The sequence below is a fragment of the Perognathus longimembris genome, chromosome 20, assembly GCF_023159225.1.
Source record: "Perognathus longimembris pacificus isolate PPM17 chromosome 20, ASM2315922v1, whole genome shotgun sequence".
NCBI classification, from domain to species: Eukaryota; Metazoa; Chordata; class Mammalia; order Rodentia; family Heteromyidae; genus Perognathus; species Perognathus longimembris.
The window spans coordinates 17,549,085-17,568,434 of NC_063180.1; the positions used below are offsets into that span (position 1 = coordinate 17,549,085).

Here is a 19,350-nt window from a genome sequence, read left to right on the forward strand (position 1 = left end):
CTGAGCCATCCCTGTGGACTGGGACCGCCACCCACCAGCCCATTAGAGTCCAAGCCTGTCGGAGCCCCTTTGTGCTGACTCAGCTCTCCCCAGGGTCACCTGGGAGTGGTTGCTCCAAAGTGACTTGGGCCTACCTCAGAGCTTGGCACCGACAGCACACATCAGCTGCTTGTATTAGGGGAGTGAGCACCCCCTTCCCATCCCCTTCTCCATAGATGCTGGCTGGAACCCCTGCCACTCCAGCCCCAAGGGTGACTTGACAGGCAAAGAGGCTGGAGTTACTTTATTAGCATCGAGGGGCAAGCAGGGGCGTTGAGACCACGCTCAGTTGGAATGGGTGGTCTGTAAGTCGTAGTGCTCCAACCCAGCTACCAGTGAGCCAGCCAGCTTGATGGTGGCGACCCAAGGTGGCTCACTCAGGTGGTTGGTGGGTGTCCTCAGCCTGGGAAGAGGCAAGAATGGAGACTCTTTTATGACCATGTTCTTGTTGGAGAACACCCCCTGAGGGCTGCAGGGTGGGGGTTTGCTTTCCCCTGAAGGCTGGTAGAATATTCCAAAGGCAGTTTCAGGCAGAGGTAGGTTTGCTGAAGTACCCAAAGTGGCTGTGGGTTAATGGTTCGCTAGCTAGGCCCCTAAGGGTCCAAGTAGTCGTCTCTGGGATTGAGCTTGAGAACTGGGATGGGGCTGGTCACCAGATGCAGCAGCCTTCATAGCGCCAGGGCTGGAGCAGCAGTGCCCTCTGGTGGTCGAGGGCTAGCGGTTCTGGAGCCTGAGGGGCTAGGCCAAGGGCTCTCCTGGGGGGTAGGGGGTGGTCCCGTCTCTTGGTTCTGGGAGGGCAAATGTACCCTTTGCGCCTTTAGTGGCAGGCGAAACAGTACAGTCTGTTGGTGCCATCTTCCCCCCTCCCCCCAGTCATGGCCCCGGAGATAAACGAGGGTGAGGCTCAACCTGGGGGTTTGCGCCAGTGCTCTCCTGGTTCCTGATTGTGGGAGACCAGCAAAGTTTGGCATTTGGGTGAGCGGGTTCAGGGGAGCCTTATCCCCGCACCCCACCCCCTTCCTGACCTCCCTCACCATGCAGACACGTTGCGTGGCAGGCGGCGATGGCGGGGCTGGTGGCGGCAGTAACACTTGCAGGGACAAGAGTTGAGCACCTGGAAGGGCGGCCAGTGGTGTGCAGCGCCCTTGGTGCCTGCCCCCGAAGAGCCGCCGCTGCTCCCGTCCGTGGCGGAGGCCCGGTCTCCAGGTGTGCCGTCTTCGCGGGCCGCGCGGGAAGCGCGGGAGCCCTTGTTCCGGCGCGTTCGAACCTTGGCGGGCGCGGGCGCCGACGGCTCGGTGGCTGCGAGAGCTGGAGTCGGAGCTGGGGCCGGGGCCGGGGCCAAGGCCAGGGCAAGGGCCGCGGCTTGGTCCACAGCCAAGGCGGGGGACAGAGCAGGGGCTGGAACCCGGGCCGCCTCCTCGTAGCCGGGGCCCGGGGTGGGCGGGCGGACCGGCGGCCGCGGCGCGGGCTGGTGCTGCTCGGGCTGCGGGGTGGGCGGCGGCGGCGCGGGCGGCGGCGTGGCCGGCGGCGTGGGGGGCGGAGGCGGCGGTGGCGGCGGTGGCAGCGGCGGCGGCGGCATTTGCTGCGGGCCGGGAGGCCCCGGGCGCGCGGGCTCACCATTGGTGGGCGTCGGAAAGATGAACATGGGCGGGGCCAGCAGGGCAGGTGCGGGCCTCCGGGGTCCCGAGGCCGGGTGCACCTGCCCCGGCGGGGGCGGAGGGGAGCCCCAGGGCCCCGAGAGCGCGGCCGCGCGCCGTCGGGACACCCCGATGCCTCCGCCGGCCCCGTTGAAGCGGAAGTGCCGCTCAGGGCCGTCTGGGGGGCTCACCCAGTCGAATTTGGGTTTGGAGCCCGGGAAGGTGGTGTAGGGGGGCGGCTGTGGGGCCCGGGCCTGGGACGTAGGCACTGAAGGGGGACCAGGGCACCCTTCGCAGTCTCCATCGCCGCCCTCGGCTTCCTGAGCCCCTCGCGGCGGCTCCCCGGGGGGGCGGGGGGCTCCGGGGGCCAGGGGCCCCTGCTTCAGGACCTCGGCATACGAGGCGGCGAAGAGGCCGCCCGCCCCGCCGGCCCCGAGGGAGGGTTTGGTGGCCAGAGGCCCCGGGGGTGCCGCGGGGGACAGGGTGGGGCCCGACTTGAAGGTGACTTTACACAGCAGGCTCAGGCCTGGTTCGGAAGCCGCCGACCGGGCCATGTCGTCTCCCCCTGGGGGAGCCGCCCCTGCGCGCGCTCCGCCGGCCGTCGGGGCTGCGGGGCAGGGCCGGGCCGGGCTTTCGGGGGCGCTGGTGGCGGGTGCGGCCAGAGCTGGAGCGATCCTGCGGCTCGGCAGCTGCTGCGGAGGCGGCGGCAGCGGCGACAGCGGCGGCGGTGGTGTGGGCGGCGGAGGCGGCGGCGGGGGCTTCCGAGGCTCCAGGGGCGTCGGAGGTGGGGCTGAGGCCCTCGGGACTGGGTCCTTTTCCGTTAGTTGCCGGGGCAGCGGAGGCAGCGGGCGGAGGTTCGGAGGGTCGCCTTGGCCGCGATGGCTCGCCTCCAGCAGGCCGCGGATCCGGGAAACCGCGGTACCCGTGGGTTTTCGCCACTTAGACGGCGCGGGCAACAGGGTCCCCACGGGGGGCGGGGGTGGTGTGGTGACCGTGGCCGCAACTGCCTCCTCGGGAGGGGGCGTCACTGGCGAGGGCAGTTCTAAGGTCAGGGGCAGGGGCGAGGGTGAGGCCTGGGGCTCGGGGGGTACGAGGAGCACCGGGGGCGCGGAGGTGCCCGGGAACCAGACGCCCAGCCCTCGAGCCAGGCGCATGGCTGGGGAGGAAGGGGTCACCTCGGGCTCCACCAGGGACGTCCGGCGGGAATCAGAGGCACGGTCTGAGGCCTGCTCCTTTCGGGAGCCCCCGCCCGCGGACGGCTCCGACTGTACGTTCCCCATTTCCGACGGAGGTCTGGGACTGTAATCAGATAAATTTCTACCTGTCAGTGTGCCAAGGCTGCGGGAACCCCACAACCGCAGGCTCTTCTTGGACTTATCTGCATTAGTCCCGTCTCTGCCCCCCCACACCCCGCCCCCAATATACCTCCTCAGTCCAGCGCTCCCTGTCTTTCTCTCCTCTCTGGTCGCCTACTTACCCAAAGCCCCGCGAAAGCCCGAGGTGCACATGCTTAGGCCCCACCCCTTTAGTGTACTAAGATTCCATCACAGTTCCCAGGTTGCTTAGCTCACATCCCTACACTCTTGACCACGCCCCCGGGCCGCCGGGCCGTGTCCCCCCCCCCCCGGCCCGCCCCCTTTTGTCAGTTTCTTATGGTGGTGGTGTCTTGTACCCTAGCCTACAAAGAGGTGACACTTTCCTCCCCAGACACCGGATGTCATATGCTCCACCTCACTCTCTGGTCCCCCAACCCCCCCCATGTCAAAGAATCCTGTTTCATCCCCACCCCGCCCGCCTCCCCATCCCCTGCCTATGTCTAACCAATGCTAGATATTGATATTCTGTTCTTACCGCCCCCCCCCCCCGCGTCAGTCCTCAGCTCTAAACCTCTTCCCATCACCCACACTTTCTCAAGTCGATCATTTGGATCTCTCCCACTTCCCAGACAGTGGTAGATCCACAAGCTCCATTCCGCAACTTCTTTTCCCCCCGCTTCGGGGTTTGTAACAGTCAGGTCTCAGTAACTCAAAGTTTCCAACTCTTAACCCCCAGCTCCGTCTCGGCTCCCCGACCCCCCAAAAAGGCTCCACTCACCGACTCCTCCAGCCGACCGAAGTTCAGGCCGCGGCCCCCTAGGCCCAGGGTAGAGCGGGGAACGGCCGTAGCAGAAAATAACCGAAAAGAACACTGGGGAGGGGCGGAGGGGAGGTGCGGGTGAAAGCCAGTGGGGCGAGACTGCGAGGATGGACCCCCACCCCCCCCTCCCTACAGCTCGAGGCCACGCCCCTAACCAGAGGCCACGCCCCCCGAGTCCATAGAAGCCCTTGCCCTAAGCCCCGCCCCGTTAGAATGGTTTCTCTTTAGCTCCTCCCCTTTGCGTGGCCCCTCCCCCTTTGTGCCACGCCCTCCCCGCCGTCAGTCGCGCCCGAAGCCCTGCCCATTGCGAGCCCCGCTGCGTAGCTCCTCCTCCTGGACCATTTATCTGCTGCGGGACTCAGGAGGAAATGTATCTTTAAACTTCGCCTTTAATTCAATTTAATTTTATTTTATTGCTGGTCCTGGGGCTTAAACTGAGGGCTTGGACTCTGTCCCTAAGGCTTTTCGCTCAAAGCTTTTGAGCCACGGTTCCGATCCAGGCTTTTTGGTGGCTAATTGGAAATAGTTTATTGACTTTCCTGCCCCGGCTGGCTTTGAACCGCGCTCCTCAGATCTCAGCCTTCTGAGTAGTTGGGAGGACTGGCGTGAGCCACCAGGTGCGCGGCTAACCACCTTTCTTAGGATCTGTCAGGATCTTTCAGAGAACCCCCCCCCTTCCTCCTTCTGCACTGGGGGGGCTGCACTGTGGACCCATTCCTCCCGTGACACACTTACACTTCAGCACCTGGACCCTCACCCCGGGCCCTCCGACCCCGCCCCTCTCCACCCTTTTCCGAACTGCTCACCCAGCCCCTCCCATTTAGAGCCCAAACCCTAGGCCACTGCCCTACGTGAGCGCCCGCAGCCACCCTCCCTCCCTGTCCCTCCCCGCCTCATCACCCGGGAGCCACGGGCCGGATGGGAATGGAGAAGTCGGGGTGTCACGTCTGGATCCTGAAAGAAAAAAATGAGGGCTGGAGGCGGGGTGGGGTGCGGGGGGGGGCTATTCATTGGAGTCAATGCCGGTCTCTAGGACCCAGCGGGCAAGTCCGCCTGCCTCGCTCTTACCCCTCCCCCACGCCGCCCCCTCCCCCCCCACCCGTCTTCCAGGTTCCCCCTCCCTCCCCCAGCGCCCCGGCTCCCCGTGCCCGTCTCTAGCGCCGCCCGAGCCAGCGAGGGAGCCGGAGCAAGCGGGAGGAGGAGGAGGAGGAGGAGGAGAAGGAGGAGGAGGGGGAGAGGAGGAGGAGAGGAGGAGGAGGAGGAGGAGGAGGAGGAGGAGGAAGAGGAGGAGGAGGAGGAGGCCGCGTCGCCGCCGCTCGGAGCCCGGCCGGAGCCTCCCAGGCAGGTGCCCAGGGGCGGGCGAGGGGGCGGGGGCTGACAGACCTCCTGCCCCAGCCAGGGGGCGACCGGGACCCGACTGCATCTTCTGCCCACCCAGGTGACCCACACACCCCGGCAGGGAAAACAGAAGGTGATGGGGTCGCTAAAGTGCGCGGCAGCCATTTGGGGGGTGCGGGTCTCCATAGAAGGGTGTGTGCGTGGGGTCCTAGACTCCCTTTGAAGACTCCCATTCACAAAATTCCGTCCTGGCCCCTCTCCATTGAGGGAACTCCGAGGACCACTTCCCCAGGAGGGGGGGGAGCCGGAGATTGATTTGTAGGGAGCGTGGGGCATCCTGGGATCCCGGTGCCCCATCCCAGCTAGGCCCCGGGTGGTGGGGAGGGGGGGGAGGAAGCCCCTGCCCTCTTTCTGAGCTTCACCTGTTGTCGGGGGAGGCGGGCGGACAAAGGAAGCAGCGTCACGTGACCGCTCATTCACAAAATCCCATCCCATTGAGAAAAAGGGGGCCGGGGGCGCTGCGGCCGCCCCTTCCTCTCCGGAAGAGCTGGGGAAACCCGGCAGCCTGCAGGTGGGGGAGGGGGCTAGGGCTTGTGGCTGGGTCCCCGAAAGCTTGGGACGCCTGGGTCCCCGTGTTTGGGTGGCAGGGAGGTGGGTGAGGGGTGCTGGGCGCTAATCCTTATTACTGGGGGGGGGGGAGGGGGGCTATGTCCTCTGAGCTGGGGAGAGGGGGTGCGGGGTAAAATGCTTCTGAAGGATGCTGGGGGGCATAGAGGGATCTATTAATCCCCCCACCCCATCTCGGACACACACCATCTCTTCCTTTTTTTTTTTTTTTTCTTTCTTCGGCCTGGGACCCGAGGAAGCAGCTTTGATTTTTTCTTTTCTTTTTTTCTTTCTTTCTTTCTTTTTTTTTTTTGTGAATGAAAACGCTCGTTGGATCTCTTCAGTTTCTGGCTTCCTCAGCCAGCCTCCATCTCCTCGCTCTCTGGGCCTCTCTTTCTGGCCATTTCTCTTCCCTGCTTCCCTGCCCATCTCCTGGTTGCTGGGTGACTCAGTGAGCTTTGCATCCGGTCTCATTCATAAATCCGGGAAGGGGTGGGGTGGGGTGGGGTGGGGGGAAAGAGAGCCAAGCTTTTCCACCCAGCTTAGTGGCCTGGGTGATAGGGTGCAGGGGCAGTGCTGGGGGGGACTGGAGCTGGAGTTGATGGGCCCAGGGAAAAGACATATGCGCAAGAACCCAGCTGTGCGTGTTGGGGGGGGGGGGATGATGGGTGGGGCTGTGGGTCTGTGCTGACAGAGGAGACAGGGTTGAGGGGATGAGCTGGAGGGGGAGGGGAGGTGGCAAACAGAGGCTCTGGGGATTGGGGCTGGGAAAGGTTGGGAAAGAGGGTCTGGCCAGGGAAGGCAGCCGTGGGGAAGAAGGCAGATAAGGGAGAGGAGATGTGACTGGAAGAAAGAAGCCGTGCCAGAAGAAAGTGGGCATGGGGGGGAAATGGTGGGTATTGGTGGCTGAGGGTGCACTGGGCTGGGTTGTGAGAGAGGAGGATGGAGGGAGGGAGGGGACACCGAAGGAGGGAGCAGGATTTGAATTCACAGATTGTTGTCCTTGTCTTCTCCCATGTCCTCCAGGTACATGGTGCGGGTCCGAGCCGTGGTCATGGCCCGAGATGACTCCAGTGGGGGCTGGCTTCCTGTGGGGGGCGGGGGCCTCAGCCAGGTGAGCGTATGTCGGGTCCGAGGGGCCAGGCCCGAGGGGGGGGCCCGCCAGGGGCACTACGTCATCCACGGGGAGCGCCTCCGGGACCAGAAAGTGAGCCACCCTGGGGCGTGAGGGGGGAGGCAGGGATGGGGCTGGGGGTCTAGAGGAGAGGTCAGATTGTCTTCTCATCTGGGGGGTGGAATTTGGCAAAGAACCATGTCCTAAGGATAAAAGCTGGGTGTTAGGGGAGGGCTTAGTGGGGGTGCTAAGCAGGTCTGGGCCACTGCCTCTTCTTGCTATTCGGTCACCACAGCCTCCCTAGTGATTGCCCTGCTCCGTTCCTGCTCCCCCTTCAATCCCAATTGGTTCTACCTGGACCCTGCTCACACCTGACTCAGACCATTTCCCTGCTCTGCTCTGAAGCCTTCCTGAGCTTCACCTTGGAGATCCTCACCCCCAGGGCCCTCCACCACCTGTCCCCTGTCTGCCCCAAAGCCCGATGGAAGGCACTTGGTGGGGGGCTCCTTCTGAGAAGTGTCAAATATCGCTGGTTTCAGTAGAGATAAACTGGCTTTCTTTTGGGCACACATCTGGAGGGATGAGGTGGAAGTTTGGCTGAGGATGTAGTAGGACATTTTGAATCGCCTGACAAGGCTTGGGGGAGGTAGTGTTTAAGAGCAGGCAGGGTGACTAGGGAGAAGATGAGAGGGGACAGCGATGTAGGACAGGGATGTGGACCAGAGTTGAGGCAGGCTGCGGGGAGGGGGGTGGAAGTCCAATAACAGCTTTCAGGAAATGCTAGAGGCCAGAAGGAAAATACCATAATCTATAAAATGTGGAGAGTATTCTGCCCACTGGAGCAGGCATTGAATAAGATTTGGGGTTCCTTATTGGGGCATCAGAAAAGGATCAAAGGATTAGGGGAAAAGTAGAGGATGATTAGAGATCTGTTTCATAAAATTAGGGTGTCATCTTGGGGTGTCACATGGAATTGGGAGATGAAATTGGTGGGATCCTTCAGAATGCAGAAAGGGTTAGCACTAGGGAACATCATGACTGGGGAGGGGATATCTGAGGTGTTCCCCCTCCTACCACTCAGATCACCTTGGAGTGTACCCTGAGGCCAGGCTTGGTTTATAACAAGGTGAACCCCATCTTTCACCACTGGAGCCTCGGTGACTGCAAGTTTGGCCTGACATTTCAGAGTCCTGCAGAGGCTGATGAGTTCCAGAAGAGCCTGCTGGCTGCTCTGGCGGCCCTCAGCCGAGGTGAGCCTCGAGCCTCGTGGGGGGAAGGCGCTGGGGATGGAGAAAGCAGGAGAAGCTGGGCCTAGGGACTCACTCTCTGCCTCTCTCTCTACCCCAGGCTCACTCACTCCTTCCTCATCTTCATCCTCCTCCTCCCCTTCCCAGGACACCGCAGAGACTCCCTGCCCTCTCACGGTGAGTCTTCAGTCTTTGTCTTCCTTCCAGTTCCTTTGTTGGTTTCTTTTCCTTTCTTTTTTTTTTTTTTTGTTGCCAGTCCTGGGGCTTGAACTCAGGGCCTGAGCACTGTCCCTGGCTTCTTTTGGCTCAAGGCTAGCACTCTGCCACTTGAGCCACAGCGCCGCTTCTGGCTTTTTCCATATATGTGGTGCTGAAGAATTGAACTCAGGGCTTCATGTCTATGAGGTAAGCACTCTTACCACTAGGCCATATTCCCAGCCCTGTTTGTTGGTTTCTTTCTGGTCTACAAATTCCTGGGAGCCTCCTGTACAGCAGGCAATCAAGCTGCACACACTGGGGACCCAGGATCCAATCTGGTCGGTTCAATCCCACTTACTCTAGCTTTTCTGTTCTATTGTGATTCACACATTCCTTAAAGGTACTTAAGGAGTACCTTCTGTATACCAGGCCGTGTTTTAGATACTGCGGGTACGTCAATAATCAACCAACTTCCTTTTCTCTTGAAGCTGCCTTCTAATCTAATGGGAAAAGGCAATTAAAAAAATAAAATGAAGGGGTTGGAAGCATGGCTGAGTTGGTAGAGTAGTAGCCAATGAACAAAAGTATCAGGTACTGTGTTCAGTAAATAAATAAAAGGAGAAAAATGAAAGGACTAACTATAAAAAACAAAACAAAAACTGGATACATTTAAAAAGTAAATGGGGCTGGGGGCATGACTGAAGTGGTAGAGCACTTGCCAAGCAATCTGGAGGCCCTGAGTTCAAACCAAAGGAGGGGGAAAAAACGTAAAATGATAAAGGAGCAACAACTCCATGTTCTTTTTTTTTTTTTTTTAAAGACTTCATTTAATTGATCAGCATATATTGGCTCCATTTTCAATACATTCAGAATCTGCCTCCTACTTGGTACCATCCAACTTCATTTCCCCAAATAGACCCTCTCATTATTGCTGCCTCCCCTACTAGCCCCCAAGTTCAGTTCCCCTCCCCCCACAACCAGGAGAGGGGACCCCATCGTCCCCTTTTTCAGATCATCCTCAGAACCCTCCAACTGGTACCTTGTTACTCAGGGGGAAAGGCAGAATCTTTGCAGTGGTCCTAAGCTCCTACACAACCTGGCCGTGCATTCTAATTCCCTACACTTGCATTGCTGTAGCTGCAGTGTCCTCGTTCTCACTCCAACAGTGCAGGCACATTCCTGTCACAGGACCTTTGTGCTGGCTATAACTTGTAGAACATTCTTCTCCAGATTTCCATATGGCTTAGCCTCTTCTTTCATCACTTTATACAAATATCACCTTAGTAAGCCCCTCCCTGAGAAACCTATTAAAAATTGCAATTGCCCAATGCCACTTAGGGGCTAACTTCCCCCGTCCCCCATCTTCCTTATTGCCTGTCTGAAAAGACAGCTTTTTTAGGCATCAAAAATTTAACATGTGTGTGTATGTTATTGCCACAGTGAAACCCTTTTGTGCAGCTAACTGCACAAAGAAAAAGAAATGAAAGGAAAGAAAAGGCCAGATACTCGTGGCTCACACCTGTAATCCTAGCTACTCAGGAGGATTGTGGTTTGAAACAAACTCAAGACTCCATCTCTAAAATAACCAGCAAAAAAGCTGTGTGGTTGCCCGCTCAGCAAGCAAGCCATGCAGGAGGGCCTGAGTTCAAATCCTGGTACCAGCTACCTGTCTACCTATCCATCCATCCATCCATGTGCATTCACTCCTGTGATGGGATGCTAGCTTCAGTAGGGCCAGGATCGTTCGCTGCTTCCTTGCTGTGTTTCCAAAACCTAAATCAGTGCCTAGCACACAAGTGTTCAGTAACTGTTGAATAAATTAATGGAATGAATGAATGCACAGAATGTTGTGTGCATTTTGGCACTTGCTGGGAACAATGTGAATTGCCAAGAACACCTAGAGGAACAAAATTGGTTCCCTGAGGCAGAAAGGGGCCAATCTCAGAGTAAGGGACACAGAGATTCGGGCATAGACAGTTTCTGTGGAGTTTTTACTCCATGCTCTGGATGGAAGCTGCGCAGTGATCTTTGTGTCGGGTATGCAGTGGTGCTCAATGAATGTGTGCGTATGCTAAAGGTGGCAAATGGATGAGGTCGAAATTATGCTTAAGTAACAGAAATGAATGGAGGGTCTGAAAAGTGTTACTTCAAGTTAGGAATCAGGGACTCATGCCTATAATCCTAGCTAGTCAAGAGGCTGAGATCCAAAGAGGATCCGTGGTTGGAAGCCAGCTGGGGCAATGTCTTTGAAATCCCATCTCCCAAAAAGCAGGGCTGCAAGTATGGCTCAACTGGCAGAGCACCAGCTGAGCAAGCTAGCCAAGTTAGTTGAACCAGGCTCTGAGCTCAAACCCTGGTAACTGGGGGAGGAAAAAAAAAAAAAGAAGAGAAAAGTCCTAGTAAAGGACAGAGCTTGGTATGGCTTGAAAAAAATACTCCAGGTGGAAAAAGCTGTCCCAGGGATGTGTGCCAATGGAAATGACACAGGAAGGTGGCTGCCCACCAAGGGAGAGATGATTTGATGTTGTGCCTGTTGGTGAGCTAAGCAGTGAGGACTCTTAACAAAAGTGCTGTGTCAGCACTGGGTGTGGTGACGAATACCTGTATGGATCATTATTATTATTATTATTATTATTATTATTATTTGGCCTGTAGTGGGGCTTGAATCTGGGCCTAGGTGCTGTCCCTGGACTTCTTGGCTCAAGGCTTCCTCTCTACCACTTTGAGTCACAGCACCACTTCCAGTTTTCTTGGTGGTTCATTGGAGATAGGAATCTCATGGGCTTTCCTGCCTGGGGCTGGCTTTGAACAAGGATCCTCAGATCTCAGCCTCCTGAGTAGTTAAGGTGTTAGAAACAGGAGCCATTACACCCAGCAACTTCTGGTTTTTTACTTGGGTGGTTAATTGGAGATAAAGGTCCCACAGATTTTCCTGCACAGGCTGGCTTCGAACCTGGATCCTCAGATTGCAGCCTCCTGGGTAGCTAGGATTACAGATGTGAGCCACCAGTGTCTGGATGGTGTACACCTGTGATCCCAGCACTTGGGAGACTGAAGCAGGAAGATCTGGAATTCAAGGGCAGCCTGAGCCAAGAAGTAAATCCCTATCTCAAAACAAACAAACTTAAACCCAACCAAACAAAAAACGAAAAACAACCAGGACTATGGTCAGGCACTGATGGCTCACACCTTTAATCCTAGCTACTCAGGAGGCTGAGATCTGAGCGCTGAGGTGCGAAGGCAGCCCAGGCAGGAAAGTCCATCAGACTCTCACCTCCAATTAAGAAAAAATAAGCTAGAGATGGAGCCTGTGGCTCAAGTGGTAGAATACTAGCCTTGAGCACAAAAGCTCAAGGACAGAGTCTAGCCCTGAGTTCATTTCCCAAGACTGACATAAAAAACAATAACAACAACAAAACAAACAAAAAAAAACAACGCACCCTAACACTGTGAAAGTAGCTGCATGGTAGAGTGCTTGCCTAGCATGTGCAAAGACCCTGCTTTCCATCCCTAGCTTTTCCTATACAGCATATGCTGTACCCTTGTCAGTGGGCCCTAACCACATGCTTACCAATAGGTACTATAATGGGCCTTATTTTACTGGGAAAGAAACTGAGGCTCAGAGGTGAGCTCAACTACTAGAGGGCTGGAGCTTGAACTCACGTTTTCTTGGTCCCAGAGCCCTCACCCTCAGTGGGAGGGGCTCTAGGTGAGGGCATCAGCTGGGGAGTGGGGGCCTTTCCCCTATGCTGAGACCCATTGATCTCTCCCAGTCCCACATAGACAGCGACTCCTCCTCCAGTCACAGCCGCCAGGAGACGCCTCCTGCCTCTGCAGCCGCCCCCATCATCACGGTGGAGTCAGCTTCTGCTTTCGGGCCAGCCACGTCTCCCCAACACCGGCGTTCCTCTGCTCAGGTGTGATGCCCCATCCATTCCTCAGCCCCTCAGCCATCCTTTGGGTGAAATGGGAACAGGTGCTGGGGGCCCTTAAAGGGGCTGGAGTTGAGGCCCAGAGTGCTGGCTGGCCTGACTACTGAGGTGGGAGTGGGGCGGGGGGTAGAGCCAGGTCTGGGTTTCTCCCAAGGCTAGGTGCTTCCTGTGCTCCTGGAGATTTGACTGTGAGTCCTAAATCCCAGAGGGCATGGGGATGAAGTGGACATATTTTTTTTTCCTCATATGAATCTAAGAATCGTTTTGTGGACACATTTTTGAGTGTATTAAAAAATACGGGGACTAGTTAGGTGTTGAGGGCTCATGCCTGTCATCCTAGCTACTTAAGAGGCTGAGATCTGAGGATCCTGATTGGAAGTTAGCATGGAAACTCCATGAGACTCTTATCTCCAATTAACCAGCAAAAAGCTGGAAATGGAGCTGTGACTCCAGCCTTGAGCAAAAAAGCTCAGGAAAAAACCAACAACAATAAAGAAACTGGGGGTACTCACAGAAGGGTGCCTTAGGGCTGCAAATGTGGGAAGGCTTGGCAGCCCTGCAGCCAGGACCAGGAATCCATAGTAAAAGGCAGAGGGTTTGGGAGTGGCCAGTCTCTTGTCTCTAGGAAAGGAGGAACTGACTGGACCCCACACGGGAGCAGACTAGGATCTTGTGCCAAACCTAGAAAGGGTTTGAGGAGCCAGGATCCTTGGGTGACCCAGGCCTGGATCTTGGATCTTGGAATTCCCTTCCACTCCCTTCTTTTGGGTGCCAGTCCTGGGGCTTGAACTCAGGGCCTGGGTGTGGCCTCTGAGCTGCTTTGCTCAAGCTGGTTCTCTACTACTTGAGCCACAACTCCACTTTGGGCTGTTTGCTGGTTAACTGAAGATAAGAGCCTCAGTGGCATTCCTGCCTTGGGCTAGCTTTGAATCATGATCCTCAGATTGTAGCCTCTTGAGTAGCTGGGATTACAGGCAGGAGCCCCCAGCCCCCAGATGGATCTTGGAATTCATGGATCTTTTGACATAGGGATGGATTGTGGCGGGAATGGACTGTGAGTCACAGATCTGGCTAATGTGATCTCCTTGTCCCTTGGTCCTGCAGAGCTATCCTCCGCTTCTACCTTTCACAGGGATCCCGGAGCCCTCAGAACCTGTGGCTGGGGCAGGGGGCTGGGGCGGCCGTGGCTATGAGGATTACCGACGCTCTGGGCCACCTGCGCCCCTCACCTTGTCCACCTGTGTCGTGCGCTTTGCCAAGACTGGCACATTGAGGGGCGCATCTCCAGGTCCCCCAGTGTCACTACCTGCTCCTCTCGCCGAGGCTGTACCCCCAGCACCCCCGGCTCGCCCACCCCCAGGTCCTGGACCCACTCCTGTGCCAGCCAAGGCCTCTCCAGAGGTGGAGGAGGCTGCGCGCTGTGTCCACTGCCGTGCGCTCTTCCGTCGGCGTGCAGATGGTCGCGGTGGCCGCTGCGCAGAGGCTCCGGACCCGGGCCGCCTGCTGGTGCGTCGGCTCAGCTGCCTGTGGTGCGCCGAGAGCTTGCTCTACCATTGCCTGTCGGACGCCGAAGGTGACTTCTCGGACCCCTGTGCCTGCGAGCCGGGCCACCCACGCCCTGCTGCGCGCTGGGCTGCGCTGGCCGCGCTGTCCCTGGCCGTGCCCTGCCTCTGCTGCTATGCGCCCCTGCGCGCCTGCCACTGGGTCGCCTCCCGGTGTGGCTGTGCCGGCTGCGGAGGACGCCACGAGGAGGCTGCGCGGTGAGGAAGTGACAGTCCTGATGTGGGGTCCGGCAGCCGGATGGAGGACCTCCCTCCTAAAGCAAATGGAGGCTTCAGAACTTTTTTTAAAAAATCGAAATCCCCAAACCTTAGGGCACATCCCAAAATTTGGAGCTTTGAGTTTGGATTGACCTGGAATTTGGGACCCCAAACCTAGGATTGAGAAACCGAGAAACACTCGCTCCCCACCCCCACCCCCATTCCTGCTTCCCCAGCCCTGTCAAACATACCCAGGCATCCTGAATTCTGCATTCCCCATTCTTCTTGTCCATTGATGGATCTCCTGACATCTCCCAAATTGTATCTCAGAGGGCCTTGCGGGGCACCCAGAACCCCTAAGAGATGTGGGGACCTGGAACCCAGAATCTTTGTCTATGTGACCAACCACAGACCCTGATTACACCTCACTGTAAATCCTCAGCTTACAGTCCCAGAGTTAGGGGTTGCCAATAACAAACCACTCCCAGACCTTGAAATTGGAGGGCCCAGAATTACCCCCAAAATAATCCCTGAATATTCTGAGACTAGTGTTACCCCTATCTAATATGCCTCTTAACGTTCCCAGGACCTCCGAGACACCAAACCTCTCCTGGGTTTGGTGGTAACAGGCTGGAATCCCTAAATGCTGGCCCCAAGTCTACCCAACTTTTGAATGCCTACCAACCTGGCCATCATTTTGGGATAGCAGTATTTAAGAAGTCTAAGTGACCCCCAGATACTGAAGTGTTTTCTGACCAAAATGGCCCCAGGAGTACCAGCCCAGGACTCTGCATAGGCCCACCTGTCCCTAAGCCAGTGCTCTTGGATCATATGTTTGGACTGTGAGGTGTCTGTTACTCCCCCCCCCCCCCAGGTGTGTGACTGGGGGCCACTGCCTCCTTAGAGCCCACAATCCTGGTCTCAAGTCCTCCAGTAATCCTCTTCTAGTCCCCCCTTTGGACCTAGATTTTGAGATCCAAAATGTCCTGGAATCATTGATCACCTCCTACTCTCGGTTCCCTAGTCCCCTAAAGGCCAGGTTGGGAGTCCAGCTCCAGAAAGCTGGGTGGCAATGGCCACTCAGACCTCTGGTCCCTCAGTGACTCCAAGGTGCTTTAAGAGCCCTGGACCCAAGATTCCAAGGTGCCATTGACACCCCCAGATGCAGGGCTCAGCACTATAATACTAGGATTGTTGCTGATGCAGGACCTTGTTCTCCATCCCAGAGACCTACAGATCTGAGCTGCTCAGGCTCCAGATTCCTTTGGATTTAAATTCTAACCTGGAAATGGGTCCTGCTGTGAATGAAAACGATAGCCCCTGGTATTCTACCATTCCATAGATCCCTGAAACTCCAAGGTCTCAGGCCCTGGAATTCTTGTCTCCAGGACCCCAGCCCCCACCCCAGCAATCCTCAGAATTACTCTTTATATTCCCCTCTGCCCTTATTTTTTAATGGTCTGAGACTAGGACTTGAACTCAGTACCTGACACTTTCTCTCATTGGCTCATGCTCTACCAACTGAGCTACACTTCCAATCTCATCCAACCCCTCTTTGTCCTAACTTAGATTCCAGGAGCTCTGCACTCCCACCTTTCATGGTCTGCCCTTCCTACAGAGGGTTATGCAAGCTGTTTGTTAAACAAAGACCCACAATTATGACGATGACCACAGGGCTTTATTGTTATCTGGTAGCCTCAGAAAAGGCCTGCCTTTTAAACTTTTTTTTAATTTTTAGTTTTATTATAAAGGTGATATACAGAGGGGTTACAATTACATAAGTCAGGTAATGAGGATATTTCTTTTTGGACAATGTCACCTTTTCCCTTGCTCCCAGTTTTTCCCTTCTGTCCCCACCAACAAGTTGTATAGTTCATTTTGGCCTGCCCTTTTAAGATTGGCACAAAAGCAATTTCAGAGGCTAGCTCTCCCTCTGTGGGAATCCCTATTCTTCCCCAGTCTTGAAGAGTCCCCCTAAAGTCCAACCCTGAGCTCTAACCCCAGCACAAGCCACTCACCCCTCCTCTTCTGGGTCAGAGTTAGAAAGCTTGAAAGGCTTCTTGCTGCTCCTCTTCAGGTTCCATCCAGGGGAGAATGCCACACTCTGTCCTGGGTGGGACAAGATGGGTGGTGTACCTAAGATCTGTCCTGAATGGGACATACTAAGGTCTTGTAGCAAGACAGTCTCAAAAAAAATTTTTTTTTTTTTTTTTTGTAATGGCTTTGCACCTGCCTCTGGCCCCAAGCATCTGGCAATGTGCACTTACTTCCCCTTTCTTCATGACTCACACTCAGATGGCCTTGTGTGTGTGCGTGTGCGAGTGTGGGGGGGGGTCCTTTAAGGCATAGCTTGTCCTGTCACTTTAAGTTATTAACTATTTATTGCACCTGGAACCTGTGAGATTTAGCTCTCCCAACCAGACCCTGGGATGGGTGAGAGAGAAAGAAGGGAGGATGTCCCCCGCCCCCATTCTGCCCAGCCTTCGAAGATGACTGTCACCCCACCAGAGCCGAGGGTGGAGGGGCTGGGGGCAGCTTGGGTCTCCATCCCTCTCTTTGTGCCTCGGTCTCCCCCCTTCTGTGGTGGGCTGGGGGGGAAGCTCCATTCTTAAAACCTACCTCGTTTGGGGGAGGGGGGTGAGACAGGAGACCAGCATGCTGTACGGTGCTGTGAGATCTTTGGATAAAGTGGTGGGCCCCCCCGAAGGTTCTTTTGGGGCCTCCACCTCCCAGCCCCCCACTCCCTGCTGATACCCACCTCTGATCCATGATCGCCCTTCATCTCTGCCCTCCCAATCAGGGGTGCTTGGAGGGCTGACCCTGGGAGCCAGGAAGACCTCAGACCCTGGAAACTCCAGGCCCAATTTCCAGCTGCCTGCCCCTCAGGTTGTATGCTTGGCCCCTAGACTTGGGGGATGCACCCCAACATTTATCTTCCTGATCTTGATTCCAAGCCAGTCTTGGGACCTCAATGATCATTAGCACTACTGCAGGCTGATGTGGTAGGAGGATGGGGGCTGAAGACCCAGCTTTGTCACGGGGGTGGGGGGCTTGAGATCTGCTCCAAGAAACGTCTGTGATAAAGACTTGGACTGTGTTCTTTATTTGCGTGGATGCGCCTTTGTCCACTTCCATTTCTGAGCTGGTAGATGAGTCTCCTGCCTCATTTCTCTTTTCCCTCCACATCCTTTAGCCTCTGTTATACACATTTAGTCACTCAGCAATACATTCATTCAGCACTCTGAGGGTGCCAGGCCTTGTAGTAGGCACAAGGGATGAAGCCAGTGAACAGGGTTGGGGCATGGTAGCTCTCCTACTTCCTCAGGAGATGGAGATAGAGTGTTTTGGTCCCAGACCAAGGAAAAAGCCCAGACCCTATTTAAAAAATAACTAAAGCCCGGTGACTGTGGCTTATGCCTGTAATCCTAGCTACTCAGGAAGCTGAGATCTGTGGATTGTGGTTCAAAGCCAGCCCCGGCAGGAAAGTCCATAAGACTCTTTATTTCTAACTACCAGAAAACTGGAAGTGGTGCTGTGGCTCAAGTGGTAGAGCACTAGCCCTGAGCTGAAGAGCTCAGGGACAGCACCCAGGCTCAGACTTCAAGCCCCACAACTAACAAAAACAAAACAAAAAAACTGGAGCTGGGAATATGGCCTAGTGGCAAGAGTGCTTGCCTTGTATACCTGAAGCCCTGGGTTCAATTCATCAGCATCATATATATATATATATATATATATATATATATATATATATATGCCATAAGTGGTGCTGTGGCTCAAGTGGCAGAGTGCTACCCTTGAGCAAAAAGAAGCCAGGGACGGTGCTCCAAGTCCCAGGACTGGCAAAAAGCAAAACAAAAAAACACTAAAGCAAAAGGTTGAGGACTTGACTTTAAACCCCAGTACCTCCTCCCTATTAAAAAAAAAAAAAAAAAAGCCAGCACCAGTGGCTCACATCTGTAATTCTAGCTATGCAGGGGGCTGAGATCTGAGAATTATGGGTGGAAGCCAGCCTGTGAAACTCCAATTAACTACTCCTAAAAAGCTCTTGGTGGTAGAATGCTAGCTTTAAGCCTAAAAGCTCAGGGATAGCACCCAGGCCTTGAGTTCAAGTCCCCAAGCCCAGCACGAGCACATGCAGAAATCCTTCCCTTGGGAACTTACAGCTTCCTAGTGGGGAAAGAAAATAAGTCACTTTGACTGTTTCATATACTAAAAAAACAAAAAATGAGCATGGGGGATGTGGATGTTCAGTTTTAGCCAGTGTTCAGATTAAGCCTCACTCAGGAACCCTGGCAAAGCTGAGGGGGATCTGAGGAGTGAAGGGGATGTGTGGATGTCTGGAGAAGAGCATTCCAATTAAAGGGAACAGCCAGTGTTAGGAAAGTGCTCAGAGGGGAGGATACCAAGAGAGTCTTGAGGGAAAGGACAGGGTATCCGGAGGTCTGGTGCCAGGCAAGCCATTATGTGGACTCTGGTTTCTCTCTCTAATTGGTGTGGGATTGGAGGAAGGGCCTCATGTTTAAGTGCTCCACCCCCTGAGCCACACCCCAGTCCCGTACTTTGGTTTTGACTCTAGTCTCAAGCTGGAGTTATGGGCAGACCCTTAGCATGGAAGGGTGTGCTTGCTGTGTGCCAGCTCCCAGGGTGTGGGGAAGGGCAGGAAGACAGTGGATCCATTTTGAAAGGTAGAATATGCTGATTTCTCTGTGGGGGTTGATATAGAGAATCAGGGCTGGGGGGCAGGGTGTAGCTCATGGCAGAGCTTAGCATGTGTGTCTGGTTCAGTCCCATGGAGAAAGGAAGGAGCGAGAAGAAGAAAGAAAAGAATGGAAGGGGGAGGAGGAGGAGTCAAAAGGTTACAAGCCCAAACTTTTGGACTCAGTAAATTCAATGTTTTATTGAAGTCAATAAATGTCATTCTGGGCACCTCCTTGGCATAGCCAGAGCTATGGAGGAGAGCAGGTTAAGAGCAGGCACTGGTCCTGACAAGTTCAGGCCTTTATTGTTTGCTGATGCTCCAGGACACCCTACACAGTGAGATAAGGACAGCCAGGGGGCTGGGAATATGGCCTAGTGGTAAAGTACTCACCTTGTATACATGAAGCCCTGGGTTCGATTCCTCAGCACCACATATACAGAAAATGGCCAGAAGTGGCGCTGTAGCTCAAGTGGTAGAGTGCTAGCCTTGAGCAAAAAGAAGCCAGGGACAGTGCTCAGGCCCTGAGTCCAGAGCCCAGGACTGGCAAAAAAAAAGAAAGAAAGAAAAAATTAGGTGAAAAAAAAAAATAAAAGGACAGCCAGGAAGAGATCAGAACTAGAAGAAGGATTTTTTTTTTTTTT

General features: G+C 55.4%; 2 protein-coding genes across 3 annotated transcripts; one reads left to right on the plus strand and one right to left on the minus strand.

Annotated features, from left to right (window-relative positions):
- Positions 1-268: 268 nt before the first annotated feature.
- On the minus strand, positions 269-2,968 carry Ggn (gametogenetin). The gene is made up of 2 exons (XM_048329538.1): positions 1,074-2,968; positions 269-442 (listed from the first exon to the last, which is right to left on the minus strand). The coding sequence occupies exons 1-2, from the start codon at positions 2,954-2,956 to the stop codon at positions 325-327; spliced, it is 2,001 nt and encodes a 666-aa protein (XP_048185495.1). The 5' UTR covers positions 2,957-2,968; the 3' UTR covers positions 269-324.
- A 3,818-nt stretch (positions 2,969-6,786) lies between these two features.
- On the plus strand, positions 6,787-15,735 carry Spred3 (sprouty related EVH1 domain containing 3). Of its 2 annotated transcripts, XM_048369327.1 has the most exons (5): positions 6,787-6,870; positions 7,952-8,120; positions 8,218-8,294; positions 12,089-12,232; positions 13,352-15,735. In XM_048369327.1, exons 1-5 carry the CDS (start codon positions 6,787-6,789, stop codon positions 14,009-14,011), a joined length of 1,134 nt encoding a protein of 377 aa, XP_048225284.1. In that variant the 3' UTR covers positions 14,012-15,735. The 2 variants fall into 2 exon arrangements, with proteins under 2 accessions (XP_048225284.1, XP_048225285.1); XM_048369328.1 differs by lacking the exon at positions 12,089-12,232 and having other exon boundaries at positions 6,787-6,963.
- The last annotated feature ends 3,615 nt before the right edge of the window (positions 15,736-19,350 follow it).

Coding starts and splice junctions, on each gene's coding strand:
- Ggn (XM_048329538.1), bottom strand. CDS start 2,956: ATGGGGAACGTACAGTCGGAGCCGTCCGCGGGCGGGGGCTCCCGAAAG. Junction 443..1,073: donor CCACGCAACGTGTCTGCATG/GTGAGGGAGGTC, acceptor GCCTCTTCCCAG/GCTGAGGACACCCACCAACC.
- Spred3 (XM_048369327.1), top strand. CDS start 6,787: ATGGTGCGGGTCCGAGCCGTGGTCATGGCCCGAGATGACTCCAGTGGG. Junction 6,871..7,951: donor GGGGCGGGGGCCTCAGCCAG/GTGAGCGTATGT, acceptor CCTACCACTCAG/ATCACCTTGGAGTGTACCCT. Junction 12,233..13,351: donor ACCGGCGTTCCTCTGCTCAG/GTGTGATGCCCC, acceptor TTGGTCCTGCAG/AGCTATCCTCCGCTTCTACC.